General features: G+C 45.5%; 4 protein-coding genes across 6 annotated transcripts; 1 reads left to right on the top strand and 3 right to left on the bottom strand.

Annotated features, from left to right (window-relative positions):
• Window positions 1-3,579: 3,579 nt before the first annotated feature.
• On the bottom strand, window positions 3,580-5,998 carry LOC117844405 (succinate dehydrogenase subunit 3-1, mitochondrial). The gene is made up of 3 exons (XM_072291562.1): window positions 5,784-5,998; window positions 4,757-4,822; window positions 3,580-4,171 (listed from the first exon to the last, which is right to left on the bottom strand). Exons 2-3 carry the CDS (start codon window positions 4,818-4,820, stop codon window positions 3,882-3,884), a joined length of 354 nt encoding a protein of 117 aa, XP_072147663.1. The 5' UTR covers window positions 4,821-4,822; window positions 5,784-5,998; the 3' UTR covers window positions 3,580-3,881.
• Window positions 5,999-7,292: 1,294 nt separating this feature from the next.
• Window positions 7,293-15,996, top strand: LOC117843471 (phospholipase A I). 2 transcript variants are annotated; one of them, XM_034724060.2, is made up of 18 exons: window positions 7,293-8,072; window positions 9,671-9,818; window positions 9,969-10,047; window positions 10,137-10,290; window positions 10,387-10,596; window positions 10,689-10,934; window positions 11,015-11,177; window positions 11,257-11,517; window positions 11,597-11,715; window positions 11,797-11,958; window positions 12,204-12,396; window positions 12,526-12,662; window positions 13,257-13,395; window positions 13,556-13,762; window positions 13,838-14,303; window positions 14,385-14,601; window positions 14,681-14,770; window positions 15,322-15,996. In XM_034724060.2, the coding sequence occupies exons 1-18, from the start codon at window positions 7,491-7,493 to the stop codon at window positions 15,754-15,756; spliced, it is 4,008 nt and encodes a 1,335-aa protein (XP_034579951.1). In that variant the 5' UTR covers window positions 7,293-7,490; the 3' UTR covers window positions 15,757-15,996. The 2 variants fall into 2 exon arrangements, with proteins under 2 accessions (XP_034579951.1, XP_034579952.1); XM_034724061.2 differs by lacking the exon at window positions 7,293-8,072 and adding an exon at window positions 9,446-9,463.
• Window positions 15,997-16,316: 320 nt separating this feature from the next.
• LOC117843472 (protein LHCP TRANSLOCATION DEFECT) lies at window positions 16,317-17,330 on the bottom strand. The gene is made up of 2 exons (XM_034724063.2): window positions 16,870-17,330; window positions 16,317-16,789 (listed from the first exon to the last, which is right to left on the bottom strand). Exons 1-2 carry the CDS (start codon window positions 17,173-17,175, stop codon window positions 16,535-16,537), a joined length of 561 nt encoding a protein of 186 aa, XP_034579954.2. The 5' UTR covers window positions 17,176-17,330; the 3' UTR covers window positions 16,317-16,534.
• A 718-nt stretch (window positions 17,331-18,048) lies between these two features.
• LOC117843473 (uncharacterized) lies at window positions 18,049-20,874 on the bottom strand. Of its 2 annotated transcripts, none has more exons than XM_072291561.1 (2): window positions 20,612-20,874; window positions 18,049-18,812 (listed from the first exon to the last, which is right to left on the bottom strand). In XM_072291561.1, exon 2 carries the CDS (start codon window positions 18,789-18,791, stop codon window positions 18,315-18,317), a length of 477 nt encoding a protein of 158 aa, XP_072147662.1. In that variant the 5' UTR covers window positions 18,792-18,812; window positions 20,612-20,874; the 3' UTR covers window positions 18,049-18,314. The 2 variants fall into 2 exon arrangements, with proteins under 2 accessions (XP_072147662.1, XP_034579955.1); XM_034724064.2 differs by having other exon boundaries at window positions 18,049-18,794; window positions 20,612-20,870.
• Between the last annotated feature and the right edge of the window lie 2,976 nt (window positions 20,875-23,850).

The raw sequence follows: 23,850 nt of genomic DNA, 5'->3' as shown, positions 1-23,850 counted from the left end.
ATCCAATCTTCTCTCCAGTTTTTCTACTTGTGGTAGCGGTGGATGATGTTTTCGTGGTCTTCTCCTCCCTCCTCCGGCTCTCTCTCCTTCAAGTACATGAGAGGTTATTTATAGTCTTCCATAGGCTGCAGCTCTGGGTCAAGATCGGTGAAAAAATCCTAGGCATCATAATCTACTTCACACTAAAAAAAGGGGAGATCGACTGTGCCCCAGAATGGCCCAGGCCAATCGGCCCCGTGGGTCCCAGGGCGATCGGCCCCCTAGTTCAATCTAGAGGCCGTCACGAAGGGATCCTGGCCCTTTCTGGCCCTGCTGGTACTCATCTTCCATGTGTTGGCTCTCCTCGACGACTCATGTCCAAATATTTATTTAGATTATGTCGCATTTCCTGTCATTTTGCAATATACTCCAAACTACAACACATATACAATAATAGGGTTATTTCAAGTGCCAAGTCGTGGGTTAGTATAAGATTAAGCACGAAAACACTAGTTAAATAACACTAAAGTATGTAAAATAACGAGCGTCAACAGTTGCCACTGCTGGACATGATTTGACCCGTTGTGTGTCATGACGCACACCTACCTCCATGTGACAACCATGCCATCCTTCTCCGCCGCTGCGTGGCTCTGCTGAACCATGCCGCCACCTCCGCAGCCCGTCTCGCCCTAAACGCCATCGACGCCTCCCCGATGGCTAGGGTTAAGGCATGGGGCTTGCCCGTGGTATGAGATGGATGGCGAGGATGCTCCATGTTGCAGCGGTGGCGTGAGGATTTAGTGCAAGGGGAAGAGGGAGAGGGTGCTGGGTGGCGCGGCACGGCGCTGGGAGCGAGGGAAGGGAGAGAGATAGAGAGGGAGAGAGAGGGGGGAGGAGGAGAATAGGAGAAGAACGGGGGTGGGTGGTGCCGGGGTGTTTTTGCAAAAGCGGTAGGCGGGCGGTTTTAAACGATAGTGTTACTATGGCAAAGGGACTGACGTGGACCTTCTACTGATTTTAGAAAATGTGGAGGGTCTTTTTGCAAAATTGCATTGCCTATGGCAGCCTCGAACTGCCGGATCGGTTGAGATCGAGCGGCCGTGAAAAAAGAACGACGTGGCCTGCGCGAATGGTCCCGACCTCCGGAATAAGAGGTCTTGACACGTTGGCAGGAAAAAAATTCGGTGGGGACGGTCCGCGTACTGGATCCCGTGCGGCCCGTCCCCGATGCCCGACGTGTTGCCACCAGGAAAAAAATCAACGATCCGCAAACTCAGCTCAGGTTCTCGTTTGACGATCCGCAAACTCAGCTCAGGCTCGCAGCTCGGGCACGGCTCCATCCAACCCACCGCCTGGAGCTCGAGCTCTCGCTCTCCCTCACCGCGTGCTTCGCCACCTGCCGAGCCGCGGCTGTCGAGTCCGGGACCGCCCGTTTCGGCTCCAGGGCGAGAGCGAGCTCAGGACCACCACCGCCACCGGTTTTCGAGACAGTGGAGGAGGAGGAGGAGCGCACGCGGAGGTGGAGTTCAGTGACGGGGTGGAGGAGGATGAGCAGGAGTGGGGGGCGGCAACAGCGCGGCGCGCAGGGAGGACCTGGGCGCGGACGCCGGTGAGGACCTGAGCGGCTGGACGCGGCAGTGTCCGCCAGGCCGCACCCGCGGGAGCTCTTCGTGTGCAACCTTCTGCGCCGCTGTGACGTCGAGGACCTGCTCCAGCTCTTCAGGCCCCATGGCACCGTCCTCTCGGTCGAGGAACCCTGTGCACCTGCCGAGCTGCGAGTCTGAGCTGAGTTTGCGGATCGTCAACGAGAGTCTGAGCTGAGTTTGCGGATCGTTGATTTTTTTCATGGTGGCGACGCGTCGGGCATCGGGAACGGGCCGCCCCGGATCTAGCATGCGGACGGTCCCTGCCCAATTTTTTTCCCGTTGGCAAGGCCGCACGTACCGATCGATTTTGCTTCGATCTCCCAACCAACCTCCGGCACAAGCCGCCCGCACGCGACAGATCCAACTCCGCAGCAAGCAAAGCACACCACCACCCAATGGCGCGGCCGCCGAAGAAGCCCTGGCCAGCAGCCGTGATCGTGGCGGAGAGCGTCCTCGAGCTGGTGGCGGAGCTGCGCTACTACCTTGGCGGCGAGAACTACACCTCCGGCAGGTACGCGGGCACGCACGTGATGCTGTTCTCGGTGGAGCACCACCTCCGCGCGCTGGACCTGGACGGGGACGGGATGCTCGTGCGCGGGGACGAGATCATCTCGCTCCCGGCGTCCGAGGTGATGCTCGAGCTCGTCTGGGCCATGGAGCGGCTGTCGGAGCTGGTGGAGGACATGAAGGCCGCGGCCGAGGCGGCTGCGCCGTCGACGCCCAGGACGCCGTCGCGCTGTGGCTCGCGCTCCTCGTCGGGAACCTCTCGAGCGTCTGCTACCACGGTAAGCACGTGCTCGACGACGACGCGGCGCGCCGTTCCTCCTGAGAGCGTAGGGCGTGGCGGCGCCGGCGCCGGCGATGCCTCGCCCAAGTATAGGGTGGGGAGGCTACGCATAGGCCGATTGTTACGAGCTCGGTACTACTAATCGACGGAAAAGCTCGCCATCAACGATGTCCCAGAGCAGAGGGGTTTAGTGAACCTTCATCTTATGCTTGCTCTTACAGTATAGTTTGTTGATTATGCTTCGACAATATAATCCCGTTTATGTTTGCTATTGTATATACATATGTTTGCTGCATGCATATAAATTGTTCAATATCACCTTCTTCAGCTTTCACTCAGAATACCTGACACGATTCGCCTCACATGGTTTCCCATGCCAGGCTTCAATTCCTGCCGGCATAACAGGTTCTTGGATACCTTTTCTTTTCATTTTTTTATCAATGATCCTTCTTTTTTTTTAAAAAAGAGGTATTTGTAATCTTGCCCCTGTTTTGAAGTGTAATTGTGATTTTACTCTTATTTTTTCAACTTTGTGATTTTGCTCTCGACTATTCACAAGTCAATGTGATTTTGCCACTGGTCAACGGTCAAAATAGGGGCAAATACGCAAAGACTAAGGGCAAAATTGCAATGACTTGTGAATAGTTCAGGAAAAAATCACAAAGTTCGAAAAATGAGGGTAAAAACACAATTGCACTTCAAAGTAGGGGCAAGATCACAAAAATCCTTAAAAAAAAAGGCTAATTATTTAATTAACCTACTTCTGTTTATTCTCTTATTTGATTATTCATTTGTGCCAAGGCCAGATAAGCTCGTGTGCTTGCAACAACGGGATTGAAGCATCGAAATGATAATTGGTGTGTGGCAGTGAGTAAACAAATAAAGTAAAAATAAAATGCACACATGACGTTCTCATCAGGAGAAGCTGGATGCTGAAATTCTGAGCAAAAACTAGGGAAGGAAGCCGCAGGGCAGATAAACAATCTTAATTGAATATCATACGTGCCTCCTTTGTCAATAGAAGTGCGGCATGGGCGAATGGCATGAATAAAGAGACTGGCTTGACGTATACCCCATTTCAGCAGACGAAACTAATTTTCATATCACCAGTAATATAATCAATGAAGCCAATTAGATCAGGTTCTAATTAACCAAGTGCGCTCAGAATGAGTCAATGAGATCCTTTTCACACAATAAATTGCATAGTTTTCCTTATTACATAATGTTTGCCGATGCCGGCACGATGAAGCTGCTATTGCAACTTTGTGCGCCACTAGTAATCTAGTACCATAGCAAGAAAAACTCAAGATGATGAAACATTCACAGAAACCAGGGAATACAACATCCTGCAAACATGGCAAAGTTCCGTTTCCAACTATGCCACCAGTAGCATAACAAGAAAACACAAATGACAAAACATTCACAAAAGCAGAAAACCTAAATCTCATCAAGGCAGGCTACCATTGCTCTCAAACTCCAAACATGATGCTAAACTTGGTCGCAAGAGGAACGGATATGATGGCAACACCCAGTGCGACACCGAATATACGGTGGGAGATCGAGAATGTAGCGCTCAGCTGTGGCTTCTTCAGAGGAAGGTGGGGCGACAATGGGCGGTTTGCAACAGGAGCCGACAGGGGACCACTAGTGTGCAGGGGGCGTCTTCCGGATGGAGGCACCTTTGGTCGCAGAGCTCCTAGAGGAGAAGATGTGTAGCCCCTAGTTTGCTCAAGGTTTGTGTTTGAGCTGCCAAGAGCACCTGAAAAGATGAGGACAACAGTCACAGAATGTTCAGTTGTGTGTCATACTGGTATGAGCTGTAAACTTGCACAGAGCAGAACAAAAGGAATTCAGGGGGCATCTGAATACATTTCACCGAAGCACGTGTAATTTTGCACACTGTACTTTCGGATATGCACATAAATAAGGGACATTAAGTGTATCAGATTGTGCAGCCATATCTAATAAAATAAGAGATACAGTTGACAATGGTCAGATCCATGAGAATACATAAAAATTCTTGTCCCCAGATCCCAACAGAAGAAGAAAAGCTTCTATCTATCGACCAAATACAATGGTGCAAAGAAAAGAGGTACAAGGCCATTGTTGGCCTTTGGTTGGGGTATCATGGACTGAACATATATATGGTCACTCCTTGTTGCACACTGACACTAATGGCATTTAGAGCCCCATATTAACACATCATACAATGGCAAAAATGTAATTGGAGTGATGCCCATGTGCCCCTGCTATCTCATATACTGTGGATTGTAGTGTAATTGACTGGTATCTAAAAAAAGTGCGGAAAGATAACAAATCAGTGTGCAGGACTGCAGGTCCTTACCGCGCAGCGCAAATGGAGCATCTCTGAAGGGTGCAAATTTAGTTTTACTGTAATACTTCTCCATTCCTGCACAAAACAGACAATAGTCATACATTAGCCTCAATAGAGAATCACAGGCTAAACAACCTAACTAGAAATATGCTGCGAAGTTCAACTCAGAAAGAGCGTGTCAATTGGAGAATCTCAGAATCAAATTGACACAACTGAACTTCATTGTTTTACAACATACAACAAGTGATGCAGTTTAGCAAATTCCTAGCTAATCCCGAATGTAAGCCAATGCAGTATTCGCAGGACACAGATATAAATTATGTTGTGGCACACAAATCCATCTCATTGCAATGTTTGGTTGGTAAACCAATATAACATCTTAGCCATTTCAGTATTTTTTTTTTGAGCATCTTAGCCGTTTCAGTATTCGCAGCATGTACTGAAAGGGATGTTGAGCTACAAGGGTGTGGGAACTGCTGATGGGTTATGGCACCGGGTACATAAATCTGAGCATTATACTACCTAACATCTTGAATTCCTAATCACTTTACTGTCTTTTTACTCAAGCCTAGACCCTGTCCATAACTCAGATACACATACAGCTTCCAAAGGAAAACTATGATCTGAAATGGGTTGTCATACAGTTGTACTCTTGCAACAAATTTATATTTTTCTCCATTATATCATCAATAGCAACAACGAAGCAAGGAATAATTGAGTATGCCTACCCATCTACGCCCTTAAGTCCTAAATCCTAGGACTTCTTTTTCGTGGTAACTAATAAAATTCACGGCAGTGAGCTTTGCCCGTTTAGATCCGCATACCATGATCTTTACAATCTACGAACAAAAGCAAAATCAATCATCATAGCAGGAAGCTGATACATGGTTAATATGAGGAGCGGGGTTTGTGTGGAAAAAAAAAACGCAACGGATCGAGGTTCCATCACAGTAAAGGAAGATAGATTCGAAGGCACACAGGGACAGAAAAGATCACGCGGGTTGTTCAAGCAACCTAGGGCTTCGGGCTTCCTCACCGGCAAATGAAGAAATCAACCCAAGCCCGGATGGATCTCACTCCACGGCAGTCTGGGGGTTGGGGACGACGAGGACGCCCACGGGGGAAGGAAGCGAGATGCACTGGTCACACCTGGTTTGGGAGCAGCCGTGCTTCGGCGGTGGCAGCGGCGGTGCCTGGTGGACGGCGGGTGGAGATTGGCGAGAGGGGAACAACACAACGGAGCACGCGCCATAAAATCATTTTTTCTTTTTCCTTTTCTTGCTAATAAAAAGTAAATTATTTTTATGTGCTCCATAGAACTTAATTTTTACGAATATATTATTTCAAGTACTCATATATCATTGCCTTAAAAAGAACACACAATTAAATCCCAACTTGAGAAGTGTGAAATTAAAATATGTAAATTGGCTGATGGTAAACTTATAAAGTATGAAATTGGCTGATGGAAAACTAAATTGGTAGCTTTGCATAGTTAGTTGATGTTGTTGTACAAGTAGCCATGATATGATTATTTTAGCAAACACTAAAAATGTGTTTGAGATAAATCCTAATGAAAGGACAATCGTCAACATGATAGACAACCTCGATCCAACTCACTAAAATACTAGTAACATAGATATAAAGATTCCATTAAGAAACGGATTCCATCATGTGAAAAAACTCATTAGTGTTTTTTATGGTTGGAATACGATCATACTATATTAATTTAATATAACATAATAGTATCCAAGTCATAAATGTGGCAATTATAAAAATGTTTGCAATCATAGTTTTACATGTAAAATTGTAGACTATTATTATAAAATTATGATTGCCCCATGATTTGATCAACCACTGTAGATTCTGGGAGAAATGTTCTGTTGAAATTGATATCTTAGAGGAAATGTATCTAAAAATTTCCTTCTCTTTTTACCCTTGCCTAAAATCTTATTAGTCTAAGATAGTGACATAAGGTGTATGTTGGCTGCATGTTTTGGTTGAAATCATGTCAAATGATGTGATGAACATGATAGAGAGGTATGGAGGATGCATGCATTGATGGATAGAAAGATTTTAGCATATATGATTGGATACTATGGAGTTTGACATAGCTGGTTTAACAATTAAGATTTTATTGAAAAAATATGCACAATGTCATACAAAAATGATGTCGAAGAAGACAACTTAACGTTCTCTTTAAAAGTGAAATACACATTCAAATTACACAAAGACCTGGAAATCTAATGCAAATTCAGAATATATTCGAAGGGCTACAACACTTTACCCCACACATTGTCGTGTTGCTTAAATAAATTGCCGTCGCACCGACCACATGAACGGCCTCTCGCGCCATCCCGCCGTGCACGAGAGACTCTTCTAGAAACTCGAGCGCTTGACTAGTGGAACCCGTCCTAACGAAACCGTCACAAAATTTCGTGCAGGAGACGCTGCCCGGTGGCCCGGGCTGTACGTCGTAGACCTTGGACCTTGGAAGCTCGCAAAACCCCGCGACGAAAAAACCAAAATAAACCCAAAAATTTCCAGAGAGAGACCAGACCAAACAAACCGAACACAAGCTGCGTTCTGCAAGCGCAAGCGCAAGCGCAAACGCCTCCCCTCTTCCCCTCCGTTCCCTCCCTCCCTCCGCCTTCCTCTCGACGTCTCGTCGTCGTCGCCGGCCGCGCCTCCGGCCTCCGACACGTAGCCCTGGCCCCCGCCATTTGATGCGGAGGCCGCGGCCGCCATGTCGTGGGGCCTGGGCTGGAAGCGCAGCTCCGAGATCTTCCACCTCACCCTCGACTACGGCGACTACGCCGACACCGAAGAGCGCCAGCCCCCGTCCCCGCCACCTCCGGCGTCCTCCTCCCCCTCCTCCTCGGCGTCGTCGACCCCGACATGCTCCTCCTCGCCCACCGCCGCCACCCGCAACGGGGACCTCGGCTTCCGCATCGACCTCGACTGGTCGGCGGGGGACGACGAGGACCAGGTCGCGCTGCGGCTCCAGTCCCAGCTCATGGTCGCGCTGCCCCCGCCCCACGACGCCGTCTCCGTCGACCTGACCCCGATGGACGGCGGGGAGGAAGGGGTGCGGATCGAGATGCGGGTGGTCCGGAGGCGGGAGGCGCTGCGGTCGGTGCGCGTCTCGCGCGCCCCCGGGTCCGCGCTGGGGAGCGGAGACGGCGGGGGCGTGCTCGCGCGGCTCATCAGATCCAACCTCGCGCCCGCGCCGGCCGTGGACGGGCCTACCGCCGCTGCGGGCGTGCCCGTGCTCGCGGATCACTGGCGCCCCGTCGCCGTGCTCAGCCTCTGCAACTGCGGGTTGTCGGTGAGTTCGTTGTCCACTCCCTAGCTTCTGATCCCCGCGAAACGAAACCACTTCCTAGTAGTCGTCATTTCCATGCACGCTTGATTGGTGGAGAATTCAACTAGTCCTGTATGCTCTCAGCGATCTCTCGGATGTGGCATTGTGGTGTTTTATGTGTTTGTGTAGAGATTTTGATCAGATTTATGCAAATGGCACTTATGCGCTGTGTTGGCTGTCCTGCATTCATAGTTTTGGATATTATGATGATCAGTTCTAACCATGGGTTGTGCAACTTCGATGATGTTGCTTGTTTACCAAAGACCACTGTGGCTGTTAACTTTTGCCACCAAATCCAACCATTCTGATTGTCCTTATGTTTTGCTCTTGTCAACCTGTGGTTGATACGGTTGCCCCTGGCTGATTTATAGCCATGTAGTTGTATGCAATCATGTGAGATCTGTTGGAGTTTGTTTGGTTGCTTCCTATATCGGTTTGCTAAACATTCCCTGATTAATTTACGGAAATATGTATTATCTAAGTATTCACCAAACAAAACTATAATTGCAATGTGACATTCTTAGGAGTTAGGACTTGGATTTTTTTTTGTGATTTGCTGCCTCAATGTTGTACTTAGGATTCTGTTGGGTGATTTAAATCATGTTTGAGTATGCTTATACATGATTAACTATGGAAAATTTTAAACTAACTACTAAGTATGTCAACCTGATCACCTTTTCACTTTAGTTCAAATATCTGATCACCACAGCAGCTTATCATATGGGATTCGTTAGTAACTATAGTTGTGAGTTTCATCACTACTATTCTTATATTGTTAAATCCTAACATTTAGGAGTTTGCCCGGGGTGTACATCTTTTTCCACTCCGGTGGAGTATGCTGGTGAAACTTAAAAACTGTGGAGGGCAAACGTGCAGTTAGAGTTGGTGCAGAATTGCAAATGGCCCTAATATAATCTGCCATAAGCTTACCATTTGATGTATTTTTTGTTGGATGGCATAAAGGCACATTCAGGGTGATTCCTAAAAGGAAAGGAAACAGATAGCGCGTATCAGTTTATTGATACATCAAATTTGCTAAACTGGGGTTAGGTTGTCAGTTAAACCTCTCAAATGAGTTTCAGCGTTTGTGCCCACTGAGAGTTGGGTGTTATTTGTTTCTTTCATTTTCTTTCTTTTTTCTTTCCCAAAGGCACAGAAGAAATGCGTGTCATTTCATTAAAGAAGAAGACAAACAAGTTACAAAACCAAAAAGAGAAAAAGAAAGTAACAGCCCTGACTCAAACCTCAGATTATGTGCTCCACGAAAAAAAAACAAAGGAACGACCAAACCGATCCCTAAACTGGGTGCTAAACTGGATGCCATTTGTTTCAAGAGGCTGACAACATGTTTTCAGGTAAATGAGAAGCAGAAGAGGATATTAGAATGTTGCATATTATTGCTGTTTCTGCTTTGTGAACATACATAATACATTGTGTGTGTTGAATAAACCCCCAAGTTTCCTTTTGCATCTTCACCTATCTATATGGATATGAAAATTAGCGCGATGGATGTCTAGATATTACTCAGGCTAACTATGAAATGCTACAAAAAAAATTGGCAGGTTCTTCCAGTTGAGTTAACCCGCCTTCCACTTCTCGAGAAGCTATATCTTGACAACAATAAGTTGTCAGTTTTGCCCCCTGAAGTTGGTGCGTTGAAGAATATGAAAGTGATGTCAGTTAACAACAACATGCTAGTTTCTGTCCCTGGTTAGTGTGCACATCCAATTAAATCTATATATCTCTAAAGATGGTTCTTTATAGCTTGTTCTAACTTCTGCATATTCAATTGCTCAAGATTGTACCTAATCAACTGCCCTTGCAACAAACTAATTTCTTTTTTGTTTCTCATACAAGCAGTAGAACTGCGACAATGTGTTATGCTGGAGGAATTATCATTAGAACATAACAAGCTTGTCCGGCCATTGTTGGATTTCAGGTTATTAATGCTTATTTGCGGAGTTCTTTGTCATAGTGTTGCTTCTAATTGGTGCCATTTCCTCATGATTCATTCTCTGTTTCCCACAGGTCAATGCCCAAGCTCCGAATTTTGCTCTTGTTTGGAAATCCTCTAGAGTTTCTTCCAGAAATCTTGCCACTGCATAATCTCAGGCACCTCACACTTGCAAATATTAGAATTGAAGCAGTGGAGAGTCTTAAATCTGTCACTGTGCAAATAGAGGTATATAAACTAATCCTGGCTTTCTGGCGTTCTCTTTGTTAGGTCATCCCATAACTACCAACTTTTCTGATAAGAGCATTTGTATTTTATTTTCAGACTGAGAACAGTTCCTACTTCATTGCAACCAGGCACAAACTTAGCGCCTTTTTCTCTCTTGTTTTCCGTTTCTCTTCTTGTCACCATCCTTTGCTAGCTTCTGCTTTGGCCAAAATAATGGAAGATCGCAGCAACCATGTTGCTATTAGCAAAGAAGAGAATGCTGTCAGGCAGCTTATAAGCATGATAAGCAGTGATAATCGTCATGTGGTACACACTACATACCCCACCTACCTCTCTGTAGGGATTCATGTTTCAAGCTAATTTTCCTAATTCTTTTTAATTTTCAATTACCTTTGCAGGTTGAGCAAGCATGCCTTGCTATTTCATCACTGGCATCTGATATTACATCAGCAATGCAGCTGATTAAGTGTGACATTATGAAGCCTATTGAAGCTGTATTAAAATCATCTGATGAAGAAGAGTTAGTATCAGTATTGCAAGTAGTAGTCACCTTAACTTTTGTTTCCGATCACGTTGCTCAAAAGATGTTGACGAGAGATGTGCTGAAGTCATTGAAAGCACTTTGTGCACATAAGAACTCCGAGGCAAGATGAACTGGATTTAGACTCTGGTTATATAATGTTGGATAACCACCAGCTCATCATTATTTGCTTCCTTTTGTTAGGTGCAACGTCTATCTCTATTTGCAGTTGGCAATTTGGCTTTCTGCTTGGAGACTCGTCGCACCCTCATGCATTCTGAAAGCTTGCGTGACCTTTTAATCCGCTTAACTCTTTCACAAGAGCGTCGTGTCGGCAAGGCAGCTGCACGTGCTTTGGCAATCTTAGGTATAATTATTCTTGGTCCTTGCTATCATTCATTGTGAACATGTCTTGATGTGTTTATGAATCTTTTCAAACCATTTAGGGGAGAATGAGAACTTGCGTCGAGCAATAAGAGGAAGGCCAGTTGCGAAGAAGGGTCTGCGCATTCTGTCAATGGATGGTGGCGGCATGAAGGGCCTTGCAACTGTTCAAATGCTTAAACAGATAGAGCAAGGAACTGGGAAACGCATACATGAAATGTTTGACCTCATATGTGGTACATCCACTGGTGGGATGCTTGCAATGGCTCTTGGAATCAAGCAGATGACCTTGGATCAGTGTGAAGAAATATACACAAAACTTGGTGCATCTCTTTTGCCTCTTGAAGTTTCCTTTCCAATGCCAATGTGTTTTATTATCAACTGAACTGTTGATTTTCCTAGGAAAACTTGTGTTTGCTGAACCTATTCCAAAGGATGAAGCTGCTACTTGGAAGGAGAAGATTGATCAACTTTTCAAAAGTTCATCACAAAGTTTTAGAGTAGTTGTACATGGGTCCAAGGTACTAATGAAGTGATAAATTTGATATTGTTTGTGCTGTTTCATGTTATGCATGCTGGAGTGACTGAGGGATTAATTGCAGCACAGTGCAGATCAATTTGAGAGGTTACTAAAGGAAATGTGTGCCGATGAAGATGGTGACCTTTTAATTGAATCTGCTGTTAAAGGCATTCCGAAGGTTTTTGCTGTATCCACTTTAGTCAGTGTCATGCCTGCCCAACCATATATATTCCGTAACTATCAGGTTTGCCTCTTGATCCTGCCTGAATGGTTTTTCTCTTTTCAGTTCTAAATTAGTTTCTCAAGCTGTACGATGGGACCAACTTAATCCTCATAGAAGTACAGCTAAAATGCACCTTTTATATTGCATTGTTCATCACAATGTTGTCTCGAAGGACATAGCTTCACAGTTGTTTCATTCTCTTTTCCCGTTCTGACTGTTGAGAATTGGACTATATATCCATATATTAACCCAATAACCTGTTACAGTATCCTCCTGGCACTCTGGAGGTATCACCAGGAATGGCAGAAAGTCCATCAATTGGCGCGATTGGTACAGCTGTTTCTGGTGCACCAGTTGGTATTAAACGCGGTGCCTTCATGGGGAGCTGCAAGCATCGTGTGTGGGAAGCGATAAGAGCATCTTCTGCAGCTCCATATTATCTGGATGATTTCGCTGTTGGTAAATATTGTAGACTCAACTATGGCTTCTATTTTGCGTTATAGAGACCATGCCTCTATTTCTTGAAGGCCTTGGTATGGCATGTTCCTCATCATTCTTTCTTATTCTTTTCTTATCATCTTTCTTCAGATGCAAATCGTTGGCAAGATGGAGCTATTGTGGCCAATAATCCCACAATCTTTGCCATAAGAGAAGCACAACTTTTGTGGCCAGACACACGAATAGATTGTCTAGTCTCGATAGGATGCGGCTCAGTTCCAACTAAGGTAATGCGATGGTTCTTGTTTTGTCGTTGAGATTATTTAGTAATCAGCTATAGGTAGTCAAACAATCTGAATATTTCAGAAATTGTTTCAATAGAAGGTGGAAGTACTTTCCATGTTGCATCAGCAACATCTACATTACATAGTCAATCTACAGAATTCTTTATATATGAATGGTCAAAGTTAAACAGGTTTTTACCAGCAAAAATCCTAAAACAACTTGTATTTTGAGGGAGTATTTAAAAGACTTGACCAGGGGGAGAGACGTTCCCCTGATTTTGCCCTTAAGGAGGTTGTACCAGCCTTTGAATGCGGACTGTTGATGGGGGTTTCATTGACCCCCAGACTTCAATGGTCTAACCAGTGTAACTCAGGGGAATATTTTAGTAGCATATATTGCCCTCTATCTTGTAGTAAACAGGCATAAGTCTATTACTAAGAGACTGAAATGAACAAAGATGAGTACTGATTTTCTTGTAGATTTAAATGCTAACTTGTACACTAAATTACCTTTACACTCCCAGAGAACTTTGATATGAGATATACATCTTTGGCCCAACTTTCTCTTATATATGTTTATTCCTCGTATGCATCTAGAGTCGGAGAGGTGGATGGCGCTACTTGGACACAGGGCAAGTGTTAATAGAAAGTGCATGCTCAGTGGAGAGAGTTGAAGAGACTTTGGATACGCTGATACCAATGCTTCCTGAAATGCAATATTTCCGCTTTAATCCAGGTAATTCAACTTGAGGAAACCCTTAACATTTTCTCAAGAAAAGGGAAGCCATTAACGTGATGGGAGCCCAACATAACCATCATTTGTGATGCACTACTTTTGATATGTTTGAACCTAATAAGCCTGCATATTCAAATCAGTGAGCTTGTTATTTCGGCAGTTGATGAACGGTGTGGTATGGAGTTAGATGAGACTGATCCTGCTATCTGGCTTAAGCTGGAAGCTGCAACTGAGGAGTACATTCAGAAGAATTTTCTGGCTTTCAAGAATCTTTGTGAGCTTCTGGTCCCAAGATACCCAGAGGAAGAAAAGTCATCTGATATTTACAAATCCCTGTCATTTTCAAGACTGACGTCATTAAATCAAGGTTTGCCTTCACCATATTTCAGCGTTTTTTAAGCATTTGGGTTATTTGGTTAATTTTTTTATCCTCTCTTAATAGGTTTCAGTGAAAGTAATCCTACCTTAGGATGGAGGCGTGTGGTTTTGCTTGTAGAGGCTTCATTTAGTCCTGATTTTGGGAAGAAAATAAATCATGCACGTTCCCTTGAATCTTTCTGCTCCCATAATGGTATTAGGTTAGCTCTTATGAATAGTGCTTCTGGGTTTGGGAAGCCAGCTACTGCACTTCCTACTCCAATAACTTCTCCCCTATTTACTGGAAGTTTCCCATCTAGTCCACTCCTATATAGTCCTGAGGGCACTCAACGGATCGGTCGAATCGACCTAGTTCCTCCACTTAGCTTGGATGGGCACCCAACTTCAAAGTCCTCACCGCCAACATCACCATTGAAGTCAAGGCAGCCATCTGCACATGTTCGATCACTGTATGATAAATTGCAGAATATGCCTCAAGTTGGTGTGATACACCTGGCTCTTCAAAATGATTCAACTGGTTCAGTATTGAGGTATCTTTCACATGCTTCAGCATATTTTATTTTCTTTCAGGTTTATAGTTATGAGTGTGTGACACAAAACTACTGTTGCAGTTGGCAGAATGATGTATTTGTGGTTGCTGAACCTGGAGAACTTGCAGACAGGTTTCTGCAGTCTGTCAAAACTAGCTTGTCAAACTTGTTGCGTGGCCGTAATAGAAAAGGCGCATATTCCTTGTCCAAGATTTCATGTTTGTCTGAGTTGGTTGCTGAATGGCCATCTTTTGAAATTGGTGGGATACACCACCGCTATATAGGTCGTCAAACACAAGTAGGAATTGCCTTTTCTGGCTCTTTGTTTCCAATTAAGTCATTACTACGTATGTATGCTAAGTTATCCTTTGCCGCAGGTAATGGAAGATAACCAAGAAATTGGTGCATATATGTTTAGGAGGACAGTGCCTGCTGTTCACATGGCACCTGAAGATGTTCGATGGATGGTAAGTCAATATGTGTAGCTTGCACTCCCTATGGGCTGTTCTTGATATTATGTTCAGTGCCACAATTGATTCCTCAGATCACATGGCAACTGTGGAAGTTGCTAAGTATGGCAACAAAATTGAGTTGTACGTGAACTGTGAATGGGATTTTAGTAGAAAACATGCCAATGGCACCACAATGGTTTGGTTAGCTAAAATTCGGCCATGGAAGAAACAATATCTAAATTGAATTCGAATTATTTTCCAAAGTCATCTTCCAACTCTCTAACTATGTCTTCCATGAAGTTGCTGGCTGTGAAACTAGCCTTTGTGCACTTTGCACTGCTCCTCAATCAGACCCTGCTACCACCTTGTACCCAAATACCTGCAATCTAGCTCCTTTATTTTGATGTCATACAAGGCTAATAGAACCTGTTTGCTAGGCCAAGTCAGCCTACGAGTAGCTATGAAGATGATTTTGACTTGCAAATTACACTATCTTTTTATTCGCTTCTTTCAATGCATATCAGAATTTTAGGGCATCTGAATTCATGACATATATGATGTCCCAGGTTGGAGCATGGAGGGAGAGGATCATTGTATGCAGTGGTAAGTATGGCCTTACACATGGCCTGGTCAAGGCATTCATGGACTCTGGCGCCAAAGCAGTCATCTCTTCATCCATCGAGCCTCCAGATTCCCAGACAATAGCCTACTACGGGATGGATGTAAATGGAAGCCTGGAGAACGGGAAGTTTGTCATCGGGGATGAGGAAGCCGATGAGTCAGAGCCTGAACCTGTCAGCCCTATAAGCGACTGGGAGGACAGCGACGCCGAGAAGAGTGGCAACCATGACATGGATGATGAGGAGTACCTGGCTCAGTTTATGTGCTTGTTGTACGACAAGTTGTTCCGCGAGGGCGTGACGGTGGACACCGCTCTGCAGCAGGCGCTCCGGTCGCATCCCAAGTTGAAGTACAGCTGCCACTTACCCAATGTTTTGTAGTTAGCGACACTGACAAACCGTACAAAAATACACCAGAATGGACATGAAAAATACTAGAAAACAATAAGGATAGGGCGGGTTCATAGTGGGGTTATAGAGGTCATATCTTGTTCGTTGTGCAGGCGGAGGTAACAGAATGTATCCCCTACTGAACCTTTTGCCTAGAAAGGCTTTGTAGAAGTATATGTGCTCGTGGACATAGCAGTGAAGCTGATTAATAAAAGCATGAGGGTTTTGATATCTGCATTGTGCTTCACTGAAAAAGCATGGACGTTTTGTAATGTTTCGGTGCCTGACGTTTCAATTTTTGTAGCTTGCGGCTGACTCTCATGCTGGCGATGGTTATTTTCTTCAGAAAGTACATGGCTACAAGGTCCATGTCAACATGTGAAATCATTGTGCTGGAGCTAAAGGTCCATGTCAACATGTGAAATCATTGTGCTGGAGCTAAAAGTAGCTGTGATTTTCGCATCAAATTTCTGGTCACAAAGCTCTGATTTTCTTCAGACTTTATGCCAGTGCAATCTGTTTGAATTTCAGAATTCATAGATCGACAGCTCTAAACAAAGCGTGGTCTTGTTGAGCAATGGCAGGTCGAACACCACACTCAGAATTAAGTGACAACGCAAGAAGATACATATGGTTACTGAAAGCTACCTCTGCAAACAGCTGGTGAATCTCCCGGCTAACTGTGTCTACCAAGTACATACCAACCCCAGGAATCGAAACGAAAATTTACAACCAAAGAACCTTCATCCATCAGGAGATGATCAATTGTTCAGGCCTTCTTGGCGGCGAAGCCGAGGATGAACTCCCTGGTCTCGTCGGAGGCCCGGTCGAGCGCCGTCCGGCCGTCGACGTCCTTGACGTCGTACTTGGCGCCGGCGCGGAGCAGCTCCTCGATCTTGGGCCTGTCCCCCTCGGAGGCGGCCAGCATGAGGAGGATGTCCACCGGGTGGATGTCCTGGTTCAGCAGCGCCTCCATCTTGTCGTAGGTGCCTTCCACCGCCAGCATCCCCATGTAATTGAAGTACTGCACGAATTCACAGGCAATGAGCAAGGGGCAATGCTCAGAGCTACGCTCGCTAACAATCTTCAGCTTGAGGGTCAGACCTGCTCGACGTCGTCGCGGTCGAAGTCGTCCCTGGCCTGGCTGCCGTAGATGCCGGCGCCCTCGGCGTCCTTGTTCCCGAACCTGAACCAGCACGTGGGGCCCACACGCCCGCTCTCGCTCGCCGGCACCACCCGGCTTAGCCGCGACGGCCGCAGCCACCCGAGCCCGCGCCGCGCCGCGCCGGAGCCCAGCAGCGGCGTCCGCAGCCCCTGCCCCTGCGCCTGAGCCGCCGCCCGCGGCGACACCCTCCTCGACGCCGCCGCCGTCCTGGCGCTCAGCTGGAAGGTGCACGGGATGGACGCCATGGCTCCTCTTCTGCTTCTCGGCTTGGCTTCTTGGAGCGCGGACGACGTGCGCGTCGGGGAGAGCAGAGCGAGAGGCTGAGGAGGGCACTGAGCTAAGTGGAAGGATAAGTTAACACGCTGCTGCTGAACTCTAACTGTCTGGCGCTGCACTTGTTTATATTGGCCTGAAGAATTTGGCAGAATCAGGTGATGATCACTACCTTGAATTACGAATCTCTCGGCTACTTTTTAATCTGGTGATGATGCAAGACAGAACACCAGATATATTCAGATACCCAGAAAGTGCAGGAGAGATAACAAAGTGTATTTTCTGTTGTGCAGTAAAAAGGGTGTGAGAATGGACTCAAAGCCTAGTGTACCCCTTTTAGCAGAGCATTTGCCTGCCGATGGCGTTTCCAGATTCGGTGAAAACAACTTCCAGGAATGACCAATAATGCCATGCTTCCTGGTGACGGTGGCCTGCATCTGAACTTTTGTCAGCCATCAAAATTTCAGTTACCGTCAGAGTCCTGTCTAAGGCTAATATGGATTAGTGAGACCTACCCACAGCATCCGACCAAAGTGAGCTTTATTTTTCTCTCTCACACAGGATCATGAACTATGACGATATGGCAAGCTGCCTCTACTATCTGCCACATGAATTCAGCACCGATGGAATTCAAATAGGCTCAGTAGGTTGATTTAGACCAGCAATTCATCATTGCAGTCAACAAACGTTTCCTGCCGAATTTGCATTGTCAGTCTCAAGATAACATCCCTCACTGATTTGTCAACTTGTTCACGACATGGAGCGTTTGGACAAGATCCAGTCAGTGGCACTGAACAAGCCAGTTCAGCGACGCAAAATGCATCCTTACATCATCCATCATGATCTTGGGCCTGATGGGAATTTGCTTTTCATGAAACAGCATGTGATACACAGAGCACAAGGGCAGTTTCCACAGGAAAAAAAAAACTGCTAGATGCAAACTGGATTGGCAACGTACAAGGACTAAATGGACAATGTCAGGTGGATGATTGCTCCACTAAATCTGCCACATGGCAATGCCCTCTAAAGCCTAAGGTGCCCTCAGGGAAAGGGCAGCGGCCATCCTTCAATTCAGATGTTGGAGATGGTCCTTGCCGAACTCCACACGAAGCTATGCGAACGTCTCCGACAGCTTGGAGAAGCCGAGCTTCCTGAGCCGGCTGCTCATCGGGTTACCGCACTTGACGTCCACCACCTCGACGCCGTACCCACTCCCCTTCTTCCCCTTGCTGGTGTTCGGGCTCCGGTCGACGAGCGCGCAATCGGAGCGCAGCATCGGGGAGTCGAATGTGTTTCGCCGGGAGACCCTCCTCGGCTTGCAGGTCTCTTCGGCGCCCACACGGTCGGTTCTGTTGCCGTTGCTGCTGCTGGAGACGTCTGACGAGCTCTTCCTCAGGACGATCTTCCGGGGAGTGCCACATGACACTGAAACCGGACAGCCCTGGCGCCTCAGGCGCGGGGTGGCGGCTGCTTGTGGCGCGACCTTAATGGAGTCTAGCTCTCTCGTCATGAGTGAGCCGATGGTGCCCGTTGTGCCCACCTTGATCGCGCCGCCCTCGCCATGGACGAGCTCAGTAGCGCACGGCATGATCTGTTTTTTCAGAAAAGACTAGTGACTCATTAGCTTTTGATACAAGTAGCTACTGAGCAAAGCTTGAAGCAACAACTGGATCAAGCAAGCAATAGCTGTTGAGTGGTGTAGCAGTGTACTGCAATGGTTAAAAGCAGGAAAAAGGTTGCGTAATGGGAGGAATAAAATCATGGTCTTTAACATGCAAGATGAGAAGGTTAAAATAGCAGACAATTGCCAGCATGATTGCAGTTTGGTAAAACAGAGAGCATGAGAAGATTGTAATGATTCAACTGCCATGATAACGGCATCAACCCACTTGTTTCTAATCCAATAATTATGATAAACTCACATAAACAAATCCAGTTATCCAACAATTTGTTCCTGCTTCAAGAAATATGATATCGACACAAACAAATGCGTGCTACCATAATGCCGATGGAAATATTTCGCTCCTAAAATATCAGTACATAAGCAGTATGCTCAAGCGCCACACATTGTTTTTCTACTTATTTTCTATAACTTTTCTATAAGAAAAGAATGTAAGGTTGAAACTATATGAGGCTGTTCATTATTTACACAGTGAAAACATACTGCATTGCAGAAAATGCATCGACCTGTTAACTTGACACTACAATTAATGTAGCACTGACCAATATATCACAAAGATTGGGAAATCTCAACAATATCTGAAGTTGTGGCGATCCTGACATAACAGGAGTTAATAGAATGTGATGTCGAAAACGACCCGCCGTCTGTGTGGCTTCTAAAGGAATTTCAGTGGAAGATCCCACCAACAAACTGAGGTGTAAAGAAGCACTGCCCTCTGCTCTCCCCTTTCCCTCCCACCCTTTCTATCCCCACCCTTTCTGCCCTAATTTCCTCGGTGCATCTACTTTTCAGGTCATGCATGTACTGTGTAGGGCACTTTGGCTGGCCTGATGTTTCTTTACATCTTCTAGAGAGAAAAAGAAGTAGTGCTAATCAAAATGATTTACCAGCAGCAGCAGCAAGGGAGAGAAGCAGGTGGTGGCAAGCATCCAGCATCACCTCTCATGGGATGCCAAGAGGGCAAAGCAAAGAACCTACCATCTCCTCTCCTGTCCCTTTCTGCCTTTGGATTCTTGTTTGTATTTTAATCACTGGATTCCTTAGGCTACTAATTTAATGGGTAACTGGAAATGCGGCACCAAATCATGTGAGATTGTTCACCAAACTCATCACACAAATCCAGTATATACTGGAACGAAACAAAGAAAAACTTGAAGAGAGATTTGCTTGAGAAGAAGCAAAAAAATATAAATGAGGGCAGACGACAAGAGTTGGGACAAAATTTTGACTTTGGGGGACAGATTTTGTACTGGGTACCACAAGATTGCAAGTCAAAACCCAAGGCAGATTGGTGAGTACAAGGTCAGAACTCTGAATTAGATTGGTTTGATTCCCATCAGACACACACAGCAAGAAGCAGATAAACCAGAAGAGAGAACTACTCCATTCTCTCCATTTCTACACCCGCGAAGCAATCTGAAGCGACAAGAATCAGCAATCGCCAACCGGCAACACCGGGAGCGACCGAAGTGATTTGGGAGAAAGAGAGCAAAGATTTGGGAGATATGGCAAGGAACAATCTAGATTTGCTCAGGAAATCCGAAAAGGGTGAGGCGATGCAAGGACCTCCAAGTCCCCATTCCCCCGCTGCAGCTGCAGGTTCAGCTATTAACTAATCTTCCACAAGAAATTTTCTAACCCAAACAACAAAACTGTCAACAGATCACACAAGGCAGCTAGAAACTATCATCAGATCGCACGAGGAGCATGAATGAAATGAACCATACCAGTCCACTGGTCGTTGGGTCGCTGCAGCCGGATGAACGGCGGGGCGGCTAGATAGCTTCCGACTTCCGAGCTGAATTGAGGAGCAAGGGGTGACTGGCTGGGCGAGGCGAAGGGAAGGGAAGGGAAGCGGTGTGCCGTGTGCCGGTGTCGGATTCAAATGGCCCGATGTGTGTCCGTCTTGAGAGGAGCGCAAGTTATATGTCTGCTGCCTCTTTCGTCTCTCCCAATTTATGCCTGTCTTCTTCCTCCGCTCCTCGGGGTCGGGGAGCTAGAGCTTGCTCTGTCACATTTTGTCTTTACTAGCGCCATGTCATGTCGCGCGTGTGAAAGTGTGTGAACAATTTCTTTTCTTTTTAAAAATTATTTACTCAGGACGGCTTCATTCTTTTTCAAGGAAAACAGCAGTGAAATAAGCGGAAGGGGGGTTACATGCATTTTCCTAGTATTAAATTGAACCGTTTGGAGCTATATGATTCCATGTTAACTGAGTTTATGTTAGTGTGCTTTATATACACGTTGGAGACGAAAAGGGAAAACTTGTGCATTAAGCCATTGACCATATCATTTACAGCACCCAACCAAACATCGCACATGCATGGTACCAGTAATTAATATGGTATCCCTTTCAACGGGAAGATTAATATGGTATCCAAGGCCAAGAAGAGAGAACACACACGCACACCTGCTGCGCTGTCCTTGATCACTAAACTTTGTGAACCTAGCTTCACATATGGTTGAAACTAAAAATGAGGAACAGGTCCCTTGAATTTCTCTGTCAGAAAACAACAGATCCATCTCTTATTAGAATGAAGGCAACAGGAGGAGGAACAAACTGCCCGAAACCGAAGCGAAAGATGCTTTTGAATGGTAGGTTGCTAACCTGTTCAAAGATGGATAATGTACAGTAGGAAATAACAAATGAAAAGAAACTGAAAAGGCTGCTAATCGTGAGAGGGCGGACAGGCGGCAGTCAAACACACGGGCGTGGAGCTGTGCGCTCTGCCTCTAAAACCGGAACAGGCCATGATTCCTGCTCCCTGCATGATTCGTATGGAAATTTTAAAATTCTAGTAGTAGCAAAATACTTCCTCCATTTTTAAATATATGGTGCTGTTGACTTTTTTTTCATTTATTTGATTATTTATCTTTTTATAAATATTTTTGCAAATAGATAGACCTTTGATTATTATCTTTTTATAAATATTTTTGCAAATAGATAGACCTACAAGTTAAGTTTAAAATATATTTGGTAGTAGACATAATGATATATATATATTTTATTTTAATTAACTAATTCGTTCAATGAATATTGGCGGTTAAAGTTGGAAAAAAAAAGTTAATAACGTATACCACGGAGGGTATCAATTAATTGGAGCTGACGATAGGCCATAGCCCATAGATGCGTCCGTGCCGTGCAGCCCTCGTGTCGTGTCCTAGCGACAGACCAAGAGTAGACAGATCCGTTTCTAGGTCCCAACTCCCATCCTCCCAAGTCACCATCGATGATCGATTTGCGTGCTCAGCCTCCGCTTCTTTCACCGTCAACGCCGGACGAGACGGGAGGAACCAACAAACAGGTCTGCTTAATTTTGATGCGTGCGTGGACCAGGCCGGGCTGCTGGCACGGTTAATTTAATTCGCTTTGGCCCAATACCAAAGGCCCAGACTTCTTCCTTCATTCGTGGGGCCCAATACCAAAGGCGACGGAAGCCCAGTTCCCAGTTCCGCCCGGTTACCTTTTAGTTCCTGTTGTTTGCAAATAAACTTGGTTTGTTTCCACCAACTTCGCCAACGGACTTGCCTGAGTGAGATCCTCCCCAAACTTAATTTGAATTATACAACGCTTTATTTTGTACGGTCACTATATTAAGAGGCAACAGAATGGGCATGCCAACCACCTACGCCGAATGGTCTTCTCCCAATCTTCAACACCGTCAAGACCGTAAAGTATCTCGGCCCAATTAAACTTTGGCAACGACTCCCTTTTTGGGTGGGTAGCTTGACTGGAATGCCCAGGACTCCTAAGGTATTGCATGTGGTATATTCACGAAATGCACAAGAAATCTATCGCACCTCTTTCGTAAATTAATATACTTTTAGGAACAAAATACTAGTACCATAGTACTACCGACATAAACTTATACCGTCAAGAAGATTACAAAATTAGGGCCGGCTCGGTCCGGTCGCCATGTTGGCAACCAACGAAATGGACGTGCCAACCACCCGTGCCGTTTGTTTCCGTTGCGACAAGGGCGTCGTCGCAGCTTGCAAGGCCGTTGCTGTTGCTGCTGATGTGCCAGCCTCTCCCACCAATGCGCCTCCGGCACCTACCTCACCAACCATCAACCATGGCCAACATAACTTTTTTTTTTAAAAAAAAAAGATACAAAAACCTTTGCACATACTTCGGGTAAAACTAAAGCACGCGTCTATATGTGAATTTCATAATTCCTACTGTTACTGTTACATGTTCCTTGTAACGTGCGCTGCATCGACCGCGGTATCCATCTTGCCCCTGGAGGCTCTGGAGCTAACTCCTCACCTAAACTTGATGTCTCAGCCTCAGATTACAGACCACATTTCGTGAGCTGACGAGAGTCCGTTTCACCTTCTATATTGGCATCCTGTTCTTAAATTCAACGTCTAGGGACTGTGCTGTTAAGAGTTTTTTTTAAGCTTTGAATCATAAATTTTATCTCCCCAAGCAAATGATCTTCCGTAGTAAAGAAGTATTCTTTTTAACAAAATAGAAATATAGTACAAACACAAGCATTCATACACACGTACATCACTGATGCTCATGCTCAAACTCACATCTACGAGAGAAAATGGGTCGGTAAATCTTGACGTTTACAAAGTTACCATAGCCTTAAGTACTTGTTTTGAGTCGCGACTCAAATTCGGGTGGACAAATTCCAGCATAGAGAACCTAACTAAACGAGCTAACGACTAGTAATTTATTTTTATCGGCCCTGCAAGATAAATGAGAGATCCACGATAACGAGAGACCCCATGCATTGGTACCTTTAGTTTTAATGACCATAGAAACGAAGACACCCTAGGGTTGGTTTCAAAGTTTAGTAAAGTTCCTTCAACGTTGTACCTGTAAGTTGGCAGCTTTGCTTCTTGTCTTGATTCCTCAAAAATTGATTGATCGGTAGTTCTATTTAAACGATGGACCGGACTATGTTTGAAGTGTGTAAACTATTTATTTATTTCTCAATCACCATCCCAAGCT

The sequence above is a fragment of the Setaria viridis genome, chromosome 2 (genome assembly GCF_005286985.2).
Source record: "Setaria viridis chromosome 2, Setaria_viridis_v4.0, whole genome shotgun sequence".
Taxonomy (NCBI): domain Eukaryota; kingdom Viridiplantae; phylum Streptophyta; class Magnoliopsida; order Poales; family Poaceae; genus Setaria; species Setaria viridis.
Note: the sequence above shows the minus strand (reverse complement) of the source record. Positions and strands in the feature narration are given on the sequence as shown.